General features: G+C 45.5%; 1 protein-coding gene across 1 annotated transcript in view; it reads left to right on the top strand.

Annotated features, from left to right (window-relative positions):
• Positions 1-20,809, top strand: part of AQP9 (aquaporin 9) — a 118,257-nt gene that overhangs the window by 63,842 nt on the left and 33,606 nt on the right. The window contains exon 3 of the mRNA XM_033919579.1: positions 10,136-10,273. Coding sequence (XP_033775470.1) covers positions 10,136-10,273 — 138 coding nt within the window. The remainder of the gene's footprint in view (positions 1-10,135; positions 10,274-20,809) is intronic.

Genomic DNA, 20,809 nt, shown 5'->3' with positions numbered 1-20,809 from the left:
GTATGACAGTGTCCCATTGGTTAGCTTCCTTACCAGGTCTCAGAGTTGCCTATTATATCTATCTTTTTATTTAGTTCAATATATTCTAACTCTTGTTTCTTAGGCTTCTAGCATTTGCATACAGACATTTCAAACAATGTTTGTCATATCTATTTACAATTTGCTCAGCAGTTGGCATGGATAATTTGTAATCTTTAAAACCAGCCTGCTCTATATTTAAGGAAACCTGGTCTACTGTGGTCTGCATTGTAATCTTATTATCAAGATGCTCTGTCTTCATTTTTTTTGAGGATATCTTTTAAAGATACCCTGTTCCGAACCATGCACTTTTGAGGGACTATAAGCCTTCCTCCAGTTTCTAGTTTAAAACCTGCTCTATCTCCTTTTTAAATGCTCTATCTCCTTTTAAATGATGCCAGCAGCCATGGTCTAAGTCACAACGTCCAAGTTCCGTCTAAGCTCTGTTGTAAAACTTTCAGTTTTACATGTTGTACGACTAAGTCTAAGCCAGCCCACGTCCCGCCCAACTCCCGCCCTCGACACGCCTCCCAAACCGCCCCGTTTAGCTTTGGACATTGAGCAGCACTATGAAGGCCTAGGTCATTTAGAAATACATCCAAAACCTGTTTTTATTTTCGGCGCTTGGACATTTTTGAGAAATGTTCGTCCAAGTGCCGACTTAGGCCAGTTTTTGGACGTTTTTCTCTTTCGATTATGAGCCCCATAGTGTTTTCAGACCTTAGATTTTTTCTAGGTCGGTAAATTTCAAACTCTTGTAGTACCCTTGGAGCAATATGGTACAATATCTGATGGATGATTGCAATGATCTTAAAATGTACTCTTTGCTAAATAGGCAGCCACCGTACTTGTTATGTTACATTTTGTATACTAATGTTACTTTTTAATTTATACTTTTTTATACTTATTCTACATCAATAAAAATGATTGAACTTAAAAAAAAATTAGCATCTGATATTTCTTCTTTAACATCTGCATATCTGCTGATGTCTTCTGGTACTAATTTGACCTAGACACAAGGGCATCCCCAAAGGCACAAATAGCCAGTCAGGTTTTCAGGACTGCAGCAACAAATATGCATCGGATATATTTGCATACATTGAAGACACGTGGAGGGGCATAATCGAAAGTGACGTCTAAGTCCGTTTACGTCTAAGTCACAAGTCATCCAAAGTAAAAACAGCCTAGGACACATTTTTGAAAAATACGTTCAAAATTTTTTTGGTTTCAAAAATAGTCTAATTATACGTCCTGCCGATCTGATCGTCCAAGCCGCTAAATCGTCCAACTTTATACTACATTTTCATCCAACTTTTCATCCAAGTGAAAAACGCCTAGAACAAGCTCTGTTGGACGTGGGAGGGGTCTGCAAAGTGATGGACTGACCACCCAGACATGGCATCTAAAATGGTGGGGTACATTACAGGGCACTGCTGTGAACTTCACAAAAAGGGTGCCATGTCATCATCTCACTACAGCTCCCATATAGGTCACGGTGAGCCCCCCAAACCTCCTCCAGAATCCCCTAGACCCACTTATCTATCACCGCAATAGCCCTTATGGCTGCAAAAGCCACTTATATGCCAGTACAAAAGGGTTTGGGGGTGTATAGGGGAATGCAATTGTTTAAGTATCAATGCAGTGATTACAGGGACTTAAGGGCATGAATCCTCCTCTCCATGGGTCCCTAATCCACCCTCAAGACGGCTTAAGCCGCCTCTGTGCTGGACGACTAGGCTTTCCTATGCCAGGCGGCCAGGTGATGATGGTCTGGAGGCTGAATTTTAAAGGTGTGATTAATATTTTTATTGGGGTGGGGGAGTCAATGATCATTGAGGGTGGTGTGTGGGGGTCTGTTTTATGTGTTTGCAGTGCTTATCTGGTGACTTTAGGTGGGTTTTTGTGACTTAGACCAAGTTTTACTACTAAGACAACACCAACAATAGATGAAGCCTTAGTAGCTGACAGAACGTGGACTAACTTCCCCAAAATACAATGGAATGACATGACTCGACTATACAACAAATATAGTAAAACTTCTTGTGACCTAAACAGCTGCCCATCGTACCTGCTAACAACCGCATCCATCAAGTTCAAAGCTAACCTCATGAACTGGCTACAATCCACGCTCACAGATGGTCACTTCCCACCAGAACTAGGCGAGATTATTATCACCCCCATACCGAAAGATCCCAAAGCTCCAAACAATAATCCAGCCAACCACAGACCCATCGCTTCAATCCCATTATATATCAAACTACAAGAAGGTCTTGTAGCACAATACCTCACCAACTACTTAGAAGACCACAACATACTACACCCATCACAATCAGGTTTCAGAAAAAACCACAGCACAGAGACACTACTTGTATCTCTAATGGATATAGCCCACCAACACCTCAGCAAAGGGAACAGGATACTACTTATCCAACTAGATCTTTCAGCAGCTTTCGACCTAGTGGATCACAACATACTACTCCAGATACTAGACGCCATAGGGATCACAGGTTTGGTACTCAACTGGTTCCAAGGCTTTCTAAAAACTAGAACTTATAAAGTAAAGACAAAAGACCACATATCTGACCCTTGGTCAAACCCCTGTGGAGTACCACAAGGATCTCCATTATCACCCATACTTTTCAACCTCTACGTATCCTCACTGGGCACCACTCTAGACTCCCTAAATATAGTCTCATTCAGCTACGCAGACGACATAACAATCCTTCTCCCCTTCAATACCCAAGACCCCAACTCATCAGGACGACTGAAAATAACTCTGGAAACGGTAGAAACATGGATGACCAACCACAAACTGAAACTGAACACGGATAAAACCAAATTCCTGCTGCTAGAAAAAGACAAAGAACCTACCTTAACTGATCTGACGACAAATGCAATCACATACCCAATACAGCCAGCACTCAAAATCCTGGGAGTAACAATAGACAGGAGATGCACAATGCAGACTCATACTAACAAAACCATCCAAAAAGCCTTCTACACCATGCGCAACCTGCGAAAAATAAGAAAATTCTTTGACAAAATTCAATACAGGATCTTAGTCCAATCACTTGTACTAGGACTTGTAGACTACTGCAACAGCCTTTATCTACCCTGCCCCGCTTACATGACCAAACAATTACAGACAGTACAGAACACAGCACTCAGACTTATCTACTCGCTAGGAAAATACGATCACATCACTAATGCCTATCTCGACTCACACTGGCTACCGATACAAGCAAGAACTCAATTCAAACTATACTGTTTATTATTCAAAGCACTAAACGGAACAGCACCTCTCTACCTAAACAGCCGCCTAACCCGAAACCTCTCAACTAGAGTAAGGAGAACCCAGACTCCATTCACCTACCCCTCACTCAAAGGCACAAAACGCAAAAAGCTATATGACAACCTACTTGCTACACAGGCCGCGAAAATTGACCCCACCATATCCAAGCTGCTGACCACAACTACGGACTACAAAGCGTTTCGAAAAGATATAAAAACCATACTATTCAAAAAACACATCCCAATATTATAATCTACCATCATCTTCTCTCCCTTCATAACCTACTGCAACTCGCAACCAACTGCAACTTCGTCCCCATAGGCAACATCTAATCTAGCTGCATCGGGCGTAAAGCCAATTCATATCTAGAAACACAGTCTCCCCAAATACCGAAAAAATCAGATATAGCAACCTAGGAACAGACGATTTTTTGGTAACATAAGATTATGCGTTGTAATATTATGTAAAGTAACATAAGGTTATGCGTTGTAATATAACATAAGGTTATGCTTTGTAATATCATGTAATGTAAGTTATGCAATGTACTGGAATAATAAGGTAAAATAACATAAAATAACTCTACGTAAAGTCTTGTAAAGTTATGTAAGATAAATTATGTAAGATAAATTATGTAAACTTAATGCAAGTTATGCAAGCACGGTAAGGATAATGTAAAGTAACACAAAGTAACTCCACGTAAAGTTATGTAAAGTTATGTACGTAAAGTTATGTAAAGTTATGTACGAAAAGTTAAGTAAAGTTAGGTTTGCAAAGTTTGTAAAGTTATACAAATAATTGTATTGTCATCGCCTGGAAATGTCCAGCCATCTTCTAATGTAATCCGCTTAGAACCGCAAGGCACAAGCGGAATAGAAATCACTAATGTAATGTAATGTAATGTTTTAAATGGTCTAAGTCACAACGTCCTTGTTCCGTCGATCCTGGGCTGTATAACTTTCGGTTATACATGCTGTACGACTAAGTCTAAGCCGGCCCATGTCTCGCCCAACTCCCGCTCTCGACACTCCTCCCGAAACGCCCCATTTAGCTTTGGTTGTTCAGCAGCACTATGAAGGCCTAGGTCGTTTAGAAATACATCCAAAATCCGTTTATATTATTGGCACTTGGACGTATTTGGGAAATGTTCATCCAAGTGCCAACTTAGGCCGATTTTTGGACGTTTTTCTCTTTCGATTATGAGCCCCTATGGGCTTAATATTCAAAGTGTGCTACATATTTGTTAGCATATGGTATATGCATAACTTACTTTTGCAAGGATTTTCAGCCTTTATATAAGGGGATGCTGAAAAGTTCTCAGCCCAACCAAGAAGAATGACGAAGATAGGGTTCTATCAATGATCTGAAACAATATCAAAACAGAAAATGTATTTTCTGCAAATTGGCACTTAAATGAAATAAGATAACACTTGTCAGCTACAGTGGCAAAATAGCACTTAGAATTTAGGAAGTTGGTTGGTTGGGCTGAGAACTTTTCAGCATTCCTCATACAAATAAATTGAATACTTTTATTCATAGAAGGAGGAGCCATTCTTGCTTGGGGGGAAAGGAGGAACTGGCATTCTATGTGTAGTTGCAATATTCAGCTGCCAATAGAATAAATTATGCATTGAAAAGTAAGCAACTGGTACATTCACTGATCAGATGATGCGGCATTGGTTATTCCTGTAGGATATACCAATAAAGTACTTGTGACTGGATCAGCTGAATATCAGACCCACTGTAAGCAAATCTATCTAATGTAAACTCATTGTGGTATTTCTGGAAATCCAGCTACCTACATGTTCCTTCAGCCTTGCGTGACAGCATAGCACCCTATTTCAGGTACACCCCATGCATTGGTACATAGCTTCCTAAGCCTTTAAAAAATGTGCCCCAAAAAGTCAATGTATTGTAAACTGCTTTGATGTCATGTTTGAGGGGCAGTCTATCAACTGAGTTAAATAAAAATTCACTAACTTTTATTTTAAAATAAAAACGAATGAATGCATAAATACATAGGAAAATCCACTTTTAGACTTTTCTAAGAAAAACTAAATGCTTCTCTAAAATCTCTCAGATAATTATTTTTCCATATGCCACACATTGAACAGCTTTTTAACTTCCCAAAAGAAATTAAAGTTTCAAGTTGCACAATCCAAGAAAATGTGAACATGTTGGTACAATATTTCTCATGAATGAGAACTGCCTGCAGCTGATTTCCAGTTCATGCGTTAAGGATGTACCGTACTTAGCAAATTATTCTCTGTCTGTCTAACTCCAGATGATATGTCTCTCAATAGTACTGTTTTATTTATGTAAATCAAGTCATTTGTGGCTCAATCCGCTGTGATCCATGATGTCATCTATGAACAGCATCTGAACATTTTAGGAATAAGTGAAACCTGGCTAGATGAATGTGGGGGTTCACCACTGGCTGAAGTACAAGGGTGTGTTGGAAAGTTCTCAGCCCAACCAACCAACTTCCTAAATTCTGAGCATTATTTGAGCATTATTTTGCCATGTAGCGGAAAAGAGTGCTATCTTATTTCATTAAGGGCCAATTTGCAGAAATGAAATTCTATGTTTTTTTTGACATTGTTTTAGATCATTGATTGAACCATTTCCATGTCATTCTCCTCTTGATTGGGCTGAGAACTTTTCAGCACCCCCTTGTATGCCCAACAGGTTTCAGCATCCAACATCAACCAAGACCAGGAAGATGGGGTAGAGGGGTTGCAGTTCTGATACAGGATACAATCACCATTCCCCAGCTAAATGAATTGAAATGAATTATAATCCAGCTAGAAGAAGAAAACCCAATCTGGCTGCTCATGGTATGCAGAGCACTTCGTAACTATACATCATGGCCCTGATTCTGTAAAGTGCATCTACATTTAGGCGTGATTTGGACATTCTCCATGGCAAGATTCTACAAAACTTAGACATCCTTTAGCGAATCGTGGTCAGCGGCGCTCAGCATCAGATAGACATCCACATTTTTAGGTATCCTTTAGAGAATCATTTTTTTTTTAGGCAGAAGTTAGATGTCCAACCAATGTTCTTAACGTTATAATGTTTTATTATTATGACGTTATTAGAATGGCGATTTTATGCTGTTTTTCATTATAATTATAAAATACTGACACCATACTATTTGTTTTAATCTGTTTATTTATTTCTCTTCTGTCACAAGGAGTGAGTGGGATTTGAACCAGCAACATCAGGGTAGAAGGCTGTAGATTTAACCAGTGCGCCAATTATCGTTTGTTAAGACCCTTAAATTGCTTATTAACCACTTAGGTTGGACGCCTAAGTCCCGCCTAACTTTAGCTGTACATGGGGTTCCCCTTCCCTATGAGGCCAGCAGCGTGCCAGACTTCAAAAGGAAATGGGATACACATGTGGGATCTCTAGGGGGGTAAAATCAAGGGGGGTGGATCATTAGAGTGGGCAGACTGGATGGGCTATGGCCCTTTTCTGCCGTCATCTTCTATGTTTCTATGTTTCTAAGACCTTACATTTCTCCACATTGAAGCTCATCTGCCATCTTTTTGCCCACTCACTCAGTTTGTTCAGGTTGCTCTGCAGTTCTTTGCATTCCTCAACAGTTCTGACCCTGCTGGAGAGTTTTGTGTCATCCATGAACTTGATAACTTCACACTTCGTCCCCATTTCCAGATCGTTAATGAATATATTGAACAGCAGCGGTCCCAGCACTGACCCCTGCGGGACACCACTCGTGACCCCTTTCCAGTCAGAGTTGTGTCCCTTTACTCCTACCTTCTGCTTCCTGTCCGCCAGCCAATTTTTGATCCATCTGTGCACGTCCCCTTCCACCCCGTGGCTCCACAGTTTCTTCAGTAGGCGCTCATGGGGAACCTTGTCGAAGGTTTTTTGGAAATCCAGATATACGATGTTTATGGGGTCACCTTGGTCCAATTGTTTGCTTATCCCCTCAAAGAAATGCAGTAGATTCGTTTGGCATGATCGTCCTTTACATAAACCATGCTGGCTTGTTCCCATCAGATTATTTCTTTCTATATGCTCATTGATACCTTCCCTGATCAATGATTCGGCCATCTTCCCCGGAACTGAAGTTAAGCTCACCGATTTATAGTTCCCCGGGTTGCCTCTCGATCCTTTTTTGAAGATCGGTGTAACATTCGCTATCCTCCAATCCTCTGGGATTACCCCAGTTCTCAAGGATAGGTTGCAAATATACCGCAGTAGCTCCGCTATTTCGTCTCTGAGCTCTTTCAGTATTCTCGGGTGGATCCCGTCTGGGCCCGGAGATTTGTCAGTTTTTAATCTATCTATCTGCCTGAGAACATCTTCGAGGCTAACCTCCATGCATGATAATTTTCCCTCTTGATCCCCCTTGAAGATTTTTTCCAGTTCCGGCACGTTGAATGGGTCTTCTTTTGTAAAGACCGACGAGAAGAACTTGTTTAGTCTATCAGCTACCTCTTTTTCCTCTGCCATAGCTTAGTAAAATGGGGGGGGGGGGGGGGGGGGGGGTAAGCGAAGGTCATTCTGGGTCCAAAATCACTGAAGGAGAGATGACAAATATTTCCCTACATGGGGCCATGATACCAATAATGGGCAACTACCAACAATCAGTCTGCTGTATCGTATTGTTCGTCAACATTTTGAGATTCCTTACTTTGTACAGCTAATTTGTATCTTGCCTTGTTAACATTTCCTGTTCTTTCTGTATATTAAAATCAATAAAATCTTTGAACTGGAAAAAAAGAGCAGTGGTGCGCACTTTGCTAAAGAAGAACAGCCTTGATCAGGACATACTGGAACGTTTCATTCAGCATCTAACATCCCATTTCTAGGAAAAATTACAGAACAAACTATCTGTGTTTAACTTAATGTTTGGCTAGAACAGGGGTAGGCAATTCCAGTCCTCGAGAGCCACAAGCAGGTCAGGTTTTCAGGATATCCACATTGAATATGTATGAGATGGATTTGCATGCACTGCCTCCTTGAGATGCAAATCTATCTCATGCATATTTAGTGTGGATATCTTGAAAACCTGACCTGCCTGTGGCTCTTGAGGCCCGGAATTGCTTACCTCTGGGATAGAAGAAGGAAACTGGCTAGCCACTAGATCAGGGGTGTCCAATGTCGGTCCTCGAGGGCCGCAATCCAGTCGGGTTTTCAGGATTTCCCCAATGAATATGCATGAGATCTATTAGCATACAATGAAAGCAGTGCATGCAAATAGACCTCATGTATATTCATTGGGGAAATCCTGAAAATCCTACTGGACTGCAGCCCTCGAGGACCAACATTGGACATCCCTGCACTAGATCCATGTCAATCTGGATTCAGATCTAGTTTCTTACTCCTGCTACTCTATCTTATCTATCTATATGCTTCATCTTTGCTTACACCCTATGCTGTCTATTAAAATGTTTTGTCAGCTTTCATCCGGGGAGGGGGATTTCATTTGGAGGGAAGGGTAGGGGAAAAGGGGATGGAATCAAGGTGGAGAAAGGAATGGATAGTTCATATGGGAATTTATTATTCTTGTGAGTCTTATTGTAATGAATATCTTTTTGTATTATCTTATTGTATTTTTACTTGATTCCTTCAATAAAATTGTTATAAACTTAAAATGTTTTGTGTTAACTTTGTAATGTAGCATACTATGCCATAATTTGGTTGTAATTTGAATATTTTTACTGCTGTAATTTCAGTGGTATGAGGTTAGGGCAGACATGGGCAACTCTGGGCCTCGAGGGCCGTAATCCAATCGGGTTTTCAGGATTTCCCCAATGAATATGCATGAGACCTATTTGCATGCACTGCTTTCAATGCATATTCATTGGGGAAATCCTGAAAACCCGACTAGATTCCAGCCCTTGAGGACCAGAGTTGCCCATGTCTGGGTTAGGGCATCAGGGGGATTTACTCAATCCCCTGAAGGCCCTGAGGGCACTGCTCTGAAATTGATTTTTTGAGCAGGCAGCAGGCAGAAGCTACTCAGCCAATCAAATTCAGATCAGTACTGTCAGGGCCTTCAGGGGATTGGGTGAATCCCCAGCCCTACAGCCCTGTTGTTGTTTTTTTGTTGTTGTGGTGGTGGTTTTCATTTTGCTTGATGCTGTTTGACTGGTTAAGAGCCCTGACCATAGACCACTGCATAATAGTCAGTTGCTTATGTTTGACTTATTCTTGCTGTACACCATCTTGAGTGAATTCCTTCAAAAAGGTGGTAAATAAATCCTAATAAATAAATATATAAAGCAGGCAGGCTTCCCAAACAACCTATCCTGGAGACCTCAAGAAAAGTCAAGTTTTCTGGATCTTCACCATGTATATGCTGAGATAAATTTGCATATGCTCAAGCTGAAATGTGTGCAGATTTATCTTATGCATATTCATTGGGGAGAACCTGAAACCTCAACTGGTTTGTCTGGGTTTTGAAAAGCTTGGAATAAATCACTATCAGGCAGTGGGGGGCGGGACTAAGGCATAATGGGGCAGGGATGGGTAGAACTGGGCGGGTCTTGGGGGTCCGAATTTTCCAAATGGAAAATCTGGTAACCCTATGTCTGAACAGCCAAGTTTTCAGACCTGCTTTAAAGATGGGGGTTACATTTGGGATTATTTATTTTTGTATGCTATACTGATATTTTCTACCTTATATAATGCAATCAACTTTGAGTCTCTGTGCTAGGACTAAGTCAATATTGAAACCTAAGAACAGAACAAAAGAAAAATAGATCTCAAACTCCTCCTGCCAGAGTGCGTGCATCTTCTCACATCTGTTTTTCCAAGTCAGCTCCATTGTATGTCTTTTCTGTGTTCCAGGTGGTCACGTAAACCCAGCTGTATCATTTGCTATGTGCTTAATGGGAAAGCTTCCATGGAGAAAACTTCCTTTCTACATACTGGCACAGTTGCTGGGTGCCATAGCTGGATCAGCAGTGGTCTTTGGTGTCTATCATGGTGAGTATGACCTAAGGAGCAGAAACATGGTTTCTGAAGTAGAGGTGAACTGTGGAGGGATCTGGCCATGACATGCTGTATGCTGACAGTTGAGCAAAAGAGGCAAGGGAGGCGTCCTATCAGCCAAAGAAATCAGTCTTTTATTCAAACACTAGTTTTTTAGCCCGTTACATTAACGGGTGCTAGAATAGATGTGTAGACTTAGGCATTTCTTTCTTTCTTTTTCTTTCTTTCTGTCTCTCTCCCTGCCCCCTTTCTTTCTTTCTGTCTATCTTTCTTTCTGTCTCTTTCCCTGGCCCCCTGTTTGACTCTTTCTGTCGCTCTCCCTTCCCCCTGTCTGTCTTTCTTTCTTTCTGTCTCTCTCCCCCCTGTCTGTCTTTCTTTCTGTCTCTCTTCCTGGCCCCCTGTCTGTCTGTCTGTCTTCTCCCGGACAGCCACAGCGCCCGGCCACCTACCAGTCTCGCGCACCCAACCGGCTCTAACGGCCTCACCTCCCACCCCCGGACAGCCACAGCGCCCACCCACCTACCAGTCTCGTGCTCCCAGCTGGGGCTTCTGAGCACCGTCGCCCCAGCCAATCGTCAGCCGCCTTGGTCTGGGCCGCTCCGCGACGCTAAGTGGGTGCAGCCCTTGCCGCTATCATGTCAACCCACCGCCAAGCTGTCTTTCCTTCTCTGCCGTTGGGGACCGCCGGGGCCTGGGTGCGGCGGGGAAGGGAGGTCTTGCCTGGCCGGGGCCAGCCGAATCCTGGGCCTGTTCTCCTTCCCCTAAGTCCCGGCCCCTCACTCCGCGCCATCTAGCGCATGCGCACTCTTGCCGCCATATCCCGACAGATCAGGGATCAGGGAACACGTGGCGAGAGTGCGAATGCGCGCTTAGTGTTTTATTATTATAGATGTGGTCCGGAGGACATGTCCGGGGAAATCCGGATGTCTTTTAACCCTAAGTACAGAGAATCTAACTTAGTCTGGCTACAATTAGAGGAGTTCCTTTAAGTGCTGCTGATTATTGGCAGCCAGCCAGCTCAGTGGAGTTTAACCAGGCAGGTAAATCCTACAATATCAACCCCACTGAGTTCAAAAATAGACCATATTGGACCATGAATTCCAGAGAAATGAACCTCCAAAATACATCCTAATTCATTTCTATGGGAAAAGCAGCCCAAGCTTCTGTAGCATAGATATTTAGGGGGTACTGTTGTGGGGTCCAGCCTTTGTAGAAATGCCAGACATTGCGAGCTTTTTGTACCAGACAATAGCTGGATGCCAACCCTGAGTATCTCAGGGTAATGCAGATGCTGGCATTTACCGGGTACTGGTTATATTCAGCCTAATCCCAGAAAATTACCAGTTTTTCTGTGGTCGTAACTGTATCCAGAGTTACCCTGTTACCAGACTGAATATTGTGGCTAACTGGGTAGCTCCTAGTTCCACCCAGACTAGGGTTACCAGATATTCCAAACAGAAAATCCAGACCCCCTATGCCCGCCCCCAGGCCCACTCCCAGGCAGCCCATGCACAGATGCCCTCCTGCCCAATAGCGATTTGTTGGAAGCTTTTCAAAACTTGGACAAAGCGCCGGGTTTTGAAAAGCCGTCCGGAGAAATCTGGACATCTGGTAATCGTAACCCAGACTCCAAACTGGACCACTGCATCACTACTCAAGTACCGCTGAAGCAGTCGGCCTGCATGTGCGGTGGCACTATCCAAGTATGGGACACTGAATATTTGGATTTGGTTCTGTCAGACAGGGCCGAAACCAGCTATGTGTGGGCAGCGCAACCTCGTAGGGCACGAGGGAGGTAGTGGGTGCTCTAAAATTGTATCCTCTCTATTGCCTTCCCAGCTGCAGCACAGGAGCTCCAGGGGGGTGTCATACAGGGTATGTTTCTGCAGTCAGTACTGTTTAATCAGATTGGAGCTCATCTGGTTCTATAATGCTTAGAGAGAACAGGACAATGCAGTTTAATAGGTGGAATTCTGTACTCTTCTAAACCTCTAAACTGCCCCTATACAAATGCCCCACTACCTTAAATTGCCCCTACAGTTCAAAAACTAATCTCCTCAGCTGCTGCATACCCTGCAAACTACCTCATCTTCAAAAATTGCCCCCTGCAACTGTCCCACCATCCTGCAAGCTGTCCTATTCTCCCCACTGCCCCAACAGTGAAAAATTACCCCCTGCAGCTGCCACTCCATCACCAAACTGTTCCCACCCATAAACCTGTTCTCCTAGGACAAGCAGGATGAGTCAGCCACATATGGGTGTTGTCCCAACACCTCCCAATTTGCGGATAAGCTCTCCAATAGCTCAGAGAGATTTTTTTTTTTTTTTCTCTGAGCACGTGCAGTGCCCGGGCCCCACTGGGCATGCCCGAGCCCTACCCATTTCCCCCTGCTTCCCCCTAATCCCCAGTCTTTAGTTTCCGCCCGTTCCCATCGGTCGGATTTTTTCTACAGCTCTCCATTACAACTTTTCTACTCATCAACTTGAAGATGCCTGAATCATCTAAAGAAACAACTGGGATGCAGGAGGAGGATGAACACACTGGATCCTCATGAATTGTGCACCCACTGATTGGATCCGGCGCTCGAGGTTTCCGTGTGGCTTGCATTGTGCGCACATGTCACCACGTGCACGCAAGCTAAGGAAGAGGGCACTGAGAGACTTCATGAAGAGAAGTGAGGCCCGAGAATCTTCCTCCAGCAGCCATCCTCATCGGAGCGTAGCAGCGGGGGATCCACAGACGAATCCAGTGAGGAGCCTCCAGGACATCCTGGCTCAGTCAACCCCCCCGACTGCAACTTGCCCGGTCGAGAAATCTCTCCCGGAGGTCCTGCATGCTGTCGCTAGCCGCCAGCCCCTGCAGGAAGCCGATAGGAGTCTCACCAGACCGAGAGATCTCTCCAGGAGTTCCTGCAAGTTGCTGCTTACAGCCAGCCTCTGCAGGGCATGAAGAGAAGTGAGGCCCGAGAATCTTCCTCCAGCAGCCATCCTCATCAGAATGCAGCAGCGGGGGATCCACAAGCTACAGTGGCAAGGAGCCTCCAGGATGCCCTGGCTCAGCTAATCCCCCCGCCTGCACTTGGCCCGGTAGAGAAATATCTCCCGGAGTCCCTGCATGTTGCCGCTTAGAACCAGCCTCTGCAGGGCAGCCGATAGGAGTCTCGCCAGACCGAGAGATCTCTCCAGGAATCCCTGCATGTTGCCACGTAAAGCCATCCTCTGCAGGGCAGCCGATAGGAGTCTTGCATGCTGCTGCGTAAATCCACAGCCTCTGCAAGCAACAGATTGGGGCTTTCACCCTCCAGACGGCATGCTGCCGCTTACAGCCAGCCTCTGCAGGGAGCCAATTGGGATTCAAAGGTAAGTCCTATCTGCTTGTTTTTGAGAAAACCTCTGATAATATGTTGCAGCCCCGAGGGCTCTGCCCCACCCTCCTCCCAATCTGAATTTAAGGAGAAAGAATCTCCCATGCTTCTTTCCCTTGGAGGGGACCTGCAGACCTCTCCTCCCAGTAGGAGACATGCTGCCCCAGAGTTCAGCTTATAAAGGACATGCTGAAAAAAAAACCCCAAAAAACAAAAAACCAACTCATGTTTCTTTCCCTCTTGGGGTCCTGCAGAGTCTACAATTCACACCTCTCCCACCCTCCCACCCTCCCCCTCTCATGTTGGGAACGAGGAGTCTGCCTTTCTCAGCAGGGTGCTGATATCATCAGAGATGCGGCATGTCAGACCATGCCTCTCCAAAGGTGGGGGTTTGAAACTCCTCAGTCTAAAAAGCTGTTTGCTCTTCATAAAACCTAGGCAGAGTGCTTTTCCAGCTAGCATGAGGGACTCTGTACTATTCATGATTTCTATAGCACTGAAAGGCATATGCAGCGCTGTACAGTTTAATATACAATAGGCAGTACAGCAGCAGAAGCCCACTCAAGAGGCATTATCTCTCCTCTTTCTCTGCCTCCAGGCACAGTGGGAAACGCAGCCAGGAGCACTGGCACAGATGAAGGGGTGCATCCTGCCCCTTCTCTGCAGGCTCTCCCCCCCTCTCAAGAAGGACAGAGAAGGGCGGTGGGGTACATGGAGCCACCCAACCAGTCAAGTGGAGCAGCACATGAACCTGCGAACCACCAGGGGTGGGACTAGCAGCCACAGTTAATCCTCCTGCAGACCCACTCCTCTCTCAGCGGGCTACACTCCCCACAATGTCCCCCTTTAGAGGGAGCCACGCACAACAACATGGCGCGGTTCAGCGGCATGCCATGCACCCAAGCAACGGAGGAACAAGCTATACACCAGCCTCCAGCCACGCCCCGAGTCACCACCCACAAAAATAAATAAATATTTACTAAAAAAATAAAAAATAAAACCCCCCACAAACGAGGACTCACCCCAAGTCCCTCCAGAAACTCACAGCCTTTCTCAAGATCCACGTGGGTGGACAACAAGTACCCAAGACAGAGTACTACAAGGCCTGAACTACCAGTACCAGTACTTCACGCAGGCAGTGGCGATTCCAGTCCACAAGAACCTCCTGGACTGCAGAGACAAGATTTGGCTGACTCCCTCCTCAGGGCAACCAACATCAAGGAGACTGGGATTGAAGTACCAGATCTTTCCAGCCCAGGGATTCGACAACCCGCAGCAGCCATACATGGACATTGCGGTAGCTTAAGAGAAACAGGGCAGCACGACCCCCCCTCCAACCCCCGTCAGGGAAGGACCTGAAAAACCCTGGTTTCCACGGGGAAAAAGACCTTCGAGGGTGCAATGCTGGGCGCACGAATTGCTGCGCTCCAGTTCCAGATGCGGCTTTATCAGGAGGCCAGTGAGAGGAAATAAATAAATAAAATAAAATAGAGACTCAAGCTCACAACTGAGCCAGTCCACACTGGCAGCAGTCTGTGCCCCAGCGTTCGCAACAGTAACATAACTGCTACGCAAACAAGCACCGCCCGAGGGGCAGGGGCATCCAAGGGCAGCCCTCTCCCCAAGACAAAAACAGAACCTTGACCACCCTCCGGCCCAGCAGGATCAGATTGTCTGCGAAGGATCACCATCGACCAGTGGGCCCTCAGCATCATCAAGCAGGGATTCCGAATTCGTCTCCACTCCCGCCCCCCCCCCCCCGAGTGGGCGGGGCACCCTCCATCTGACGACCCAACTTTCCTGCAGCAAGGAGAGGACCTGCTTCGGCAGAATCAATAGAGGCGGTGACGAACAGAGGAGATCACCAAGGGGTTTCTACTCCAGGAACCCCCGCGTCACCATGGACAAGGACAACGCTCGTTCCTGGATCTCTGTAAGCTCAACAGATGCATACACAAGGTCCAGATGCACTCTCTGGGTACAGTCTTGGCCCTGTTACAGCCCGAGTATTGGCTATGCACCCAGCCCACAGGAGGCATCGTCGCTTCTAAAGCCAAGACAGACGCCTCCAGTACAAGGTCCTGCCCCTTGGACTCAACGGCTCCAAGAGCATTCACAAAGTGCGTGGCAGTGGCACATCCTCGCCTTCAAGGGGTGCGCATCCTATCTTATCTCGACAGCTGGCAGCCCCGTCAACCACCATAACCCTCCTCCAAGAACTGGGGTTCCTCATCAACTACATGAAATCCCACCTGATACCCACCCAGGGGATATCGTTCATCTGGGCAGTCATCGACACCACGCAGACCAAGGCCGTCCTATGGGACTACCAGATCGACGCCATGACATCCCTGGCCCAGTGCATCCCTGCCAGCAGCTCATCGTCAGCACGCTGAGGTCTTTGTTGTGCAGCACACCAGACTACTCATGTGATCCCTGAAAGGGCACCTCAGACGTCACTGGGACCAGTGTACCCAACCTCTGGCCACCCACCTACTGGAGCTCAGGGCCTTAGGGAATGCCCTCGAAACCTTCAAACAGGCAGGGCAGTCCTCACCCAAACAGAAAACCAGGTGGCCTTGCACTATATCAACAAACAGGGAGGGACAGGGTCAACCTCGCTATGCAAGGAAGCTTGCCACATGTGGGAGTTCTCCAACTCCATTCAATGCCCCATCCAGGCAACTTACCTCTTGTGGGAGCAGAACGACCTGGCAGAAAGACTCAGCCACCAGCTGGATCCCGATGAGTGGTGTCTCAACCCAGCGGCGATGAAGAAGATCTTCAGCACCTGGGGCACACCGAGCATCGACCTGTTTGCAACCGAACTGAACTCAAAATACTCGACCTTCTGCGCAAAGAGATCAACCCATCGCCGTCTCAGCCCCGACGCTCTGTCTGTGAATTGAAACACCCTAAGTCCTGCAGAAGATTCTTCAGGACAGAGCAACGGTGATCATGATTGTCCTGTTCGGGCTCCTGCAACCATGGTTCCCGTTCCGGCAAGGGATAGCGGTTCACCCACCTCTCCCCGCTCCCGATCAGTGCAGTTCTCATTACACAACGCGGGAACCTTACCCTCCACCACGACCTGCGTTCCTTAGCCCTGACCGCATGGATGATGAGAGGATGAACCTACCACAAGACGTGGAGCACACTCTTATGGCAGCCTTCAACCAGAAAACGCTATGGGTTGAAAGGGAGAAGGTTCCGCTACCAGTGCACAGACACGCAGCGAGACCCCTACAACTGCCCCATACCGGACATCCTGCAGTACATACTGAGCTTATCTCAGGGAGACCTAAAACCCACTTCCATCAAGGTCCACCTAAGTGCAATCACGGCATACCACGCTGGCCTAGACAGCAAACCAGTGTCGAGGCATCCAGTAATCACAAAATTTCATGAAGGGACTGTCCAATCTGCACCCACCGGTCAGACCACCACCGCCCAGATGGGACCTTAACTTAGTGCCGCATCATCTCACCTCGACCCCTTCAAACCTTTGGGGGAGGCAGATCCCGTATTCCTGGCTGGGAAAACCCTGACCATCGTGTCTACCGACACACTCCCTCATGAGAACAGGGTGGTACCCAGAACCCACCCCCGATTCTTGCCGAAGGTGGCTTCAGCGTGCCTCCCGGCACTCTACATCTCCCCACAGGGAGGCACACTGCCACCTCAGCAACACCTCCTGGACTGTGTGCGGGCCCTGACTATGCAGCAGATTAGACAAGCCTCAATTGTTCGTCTCCTACGACCAAAACAGACCAGGACTTCCGGCCACCAAACGCAGGCGCTCGCGCTGGATATAAGAGTGCATCCCCTTCACCTTTAGAAAAGCGCAGCATCAACCGCAGGTGGGAGCCAACGCCCACCAGCGCAGAACCATAGCCAACACAACGGCACATCTGCACCACACACCAATAGGGGATATCTGCGATGCAGCCACTTGGTCCTCCATGCACACCTTCACCAAGCACTACTGCCTCAACATAGCATTCCACGCTCCAAATGCATTCGGCTGGCTCTTCCCTCCCGGGAGGGACAGCAACTACTAGCACAGCCTTGACAAACACTGATCAAGTAGGGTGTTATAAATATCGACAAACACTGATCAAGTAGGGTGTTATAGATATTGATTAAGTAAGTCTTCCAGCACTCCTTCCTAGACTGAATGTGGAATAGGCAAGTATGAATTCTCACGATTTGTCACTGTTGACCAGTTAGTTTCTCACTGTTCATTGATTGTCATTGACCAATTTCACTGTTCTGTGAGTTAAGTAGGTCTTCCAGCAATCCTGTCTAGTCTGAATGTGGAATAGGCAAGTATGAATTCTCATATGCAAGTACGAATTGTCACTATTGACCAGTTATGAATTGTCACCGTTGACCAGTTGGTTTTCTCACTGTTCATTGATTGTCATTGACCAGTTTTCGCTGTTCTGTGAGTTAAGTAGGTCTTCCAGCACTCCTGTCTAGACTGAATGCGGAATAGGCAAGTATGAATTCTCACATGCAAGTACGAATGGTCACTGTTGACCAGTTGGTTTCTCACTGTTCATTGATTGTCATTGACCAGTTCATTGTTCTGTGAGTATTATTGCTCAGTTAACACAGCACTTTATCTAAAACCTTGTTTCCACAACTTTACCTGCTTTGCCTGATTACCCTGCCCGGCTCGGCCTCCACAGCCAGGCGAGGGATGCACAAAGCGCTAAGGCGCAGGTCCAGTTGGTACATCCCTCGGCTAGGGAGTCACCCATATGTGGCTGACTCATCCTGCTTGTCCTAGGAGAAAGTGTAGTTACTTACCTGTAACGTAGGTTCTCCGTGGACAGCAGGATAGTCAGCCACACAACCCACCCGCCTCCCCATACGGCTGACCCGGCCACAGCTAGGAACATCCTGGGGATTAGGGGGAAGCAGGGGGAAATGGGTAGGGCTCGGGCATGCCCAGTGGGGCCCGGGTACTGCACATGCTCAGAGAAAAAAAAAAAATAAAAATCTCTCTGAGCTATTGGAGAGCTTATCCGCAAATTGGGAGGTGTTGGGACAACACCCATATGTGGCAGACTATCCTGCTGTCCACGGAGAACCTACGTTACAGGTAAGTAACTACACTTTATGTATGCATGTATGTGTGTAGATAGATAGATAGATTAGTATTTGAAACTATAGAGACACATTTTTATTGTCAGGGTTGAAATTCAAAAGGATGTAGTAACAGTGGTTAACGTAGCTGGATTTTAAAAAGATTTGGACAAGTTCCTGGAAGAAAAGTCTATAGTCTGCTATTGAAACAAACATGAGGGAAACCAGCGCTTGCCCTGGGATCGGTAGCATGGAATGTTGCTACTATTTGGTTTTCTGCCAGGTACTTGTGACCTGAATTGGTCACTTTTAAAAACATGAAACTCGGCTAGATGGACCATTGGTCTGATCCAGGATGGCTTTCGGCCTTTCGGCCCTGCATCACGGAGTACAACAGTTATTCACCGTTGTTTCCAGCTTTTATTCAGTTGTTATCCATAAGGTCACTCTGTTCTGATAAGCGTTAGGACCCTGAGAAAGGAGTGTTTCTCCGAAACATGGACCATATCGGGTCCGGTCCTATCAGTCCTTTTGGAAACAAACTGTTATGTTTTTTATGAATAAAGTCTTGGTGTCCTGTACACCACCACTGCAGTTTTTGTTTTTTGTTCTAATGATTTAAATAGCCAGGGGGAGCTTCTAGCTGCTTAAATCATTTATCAGGAGCTAACTGTGAATATTCAGTGGCACTTAATCACATAAATGCTGACTCCACCCCTGGACTGTCTGCAAATTAGCCGGTTTCAGCTTAGGTGTGAATCATGATTAAGTGCCAATATTCAGCATTTAACCACATAAAATGCAGTTCTATCTTTACACCATTCACTTATGCAGTTGCGCTGAATATTGTACTTAAGCGGATAAGGGATAGCGGGTTGCATATGCCTGAATATTCAATGCAGGTGCTTGGACAGATCCCGACATTGAATATTATCTGGGGATAATGCCTGCAGCAGCCAGAAAACATAGACCACCGCCAGCTGAATATTTGCCCTGTAATGGCTACTGCAGACCTTTAAATAAATAACTTATCAATTTAAAGTTATAACAGCACTTCTGCAGATAGCCAGATAGTTTTACTTTTTGGTGAGCGAATTTATGCTTAAGTTATAAGTATGAGAAAATGAATGCTGGAAATGCTAGGGCATACTACGATATTCAAATTAGTTTGGGGTCCATTGACGTCTTTTTTAGAGTTGTTATAGTTGTCCTTTATCTTTATTTCCCGTTGTTTTAACACCCACACATCCAGGGGAGGGGGGTATATCTTTTGGTATTATTCCCTGATGGAAAATGTTGGATGGGAGAGGGAGTTTTATTTTTGTATTGATACTGATTGATTATATAAGTGCTTATTTGCTTATTCTTATTTGTATGTATATTGTATTGCATTTTTTGTTGTCTTTGAAAACTAAATAAAGATTTAAAAAAAAAAAATTTAAAGTTATAACTGCTATTTGTGCAGTGCTACTTGCACAGATAAAGTATTCATCTAGCATCTGCATATCGTTGCTTAGACAGATAACTTTCTGGCACATCCTTAACTAATTCTGACTGTTAGCAGTTTAAATGGCCAAAGTTATCTATTCAAGTAGCCCAGAATTTTTAAAAACCTTTATTTTGCATGCTTTTCAAATAAGCACTTGAGAAGCAACTTACACAGAAAGAAAAACTTTTCCCAACCAATGAAAGTAAAAATACAAATCATGTAGAATCAGGAAAAAAGAAATAGCATTTGTCTAACTATATTTAACCTGAAATCAGTAGGAGATCCAAAGAATAAAACCAGAAAGGTGCCCAGATTATAGCAAGAAAACATTTATGTGGTCACTGCTGCTGCTATCTGCAGAAGTGCTGTTACCTGGTAATGTCTAATGATGCAATTTAAAAGGGTTGTCCTAAGATAGGGGTAGGGAACTCCGATCCTCGAGAGCCTTATTCTAGTCGGGTTTTCAGGATTTCCCCAATGAATATGCATTGAAAGCAATGCATGCCAATAGATCTCTTGCGTATTCATTGGGGAAATCCTGAAAACCCGACTGGAATACGGCTTTCGAGGACCGGAGTTCCC

The sequence above is a fragment of the Geotrypetes seraphini genome, chromosome 14 (assembly GCF_902459505.1).
Source record: "Geotrypetes seraphini chromosome 14, aGeoSer1.1, whole genome shotgun sequence".
NCBI lineage: Eukaryota > Metazoa > Chordata > Amphibia > Gymnophiona > Dermophiidae > Geotrypetes > Geotrypetes seraphini.
This window is presented reverse-complemented; position numbering and strand designations above follow the sequence as displayed.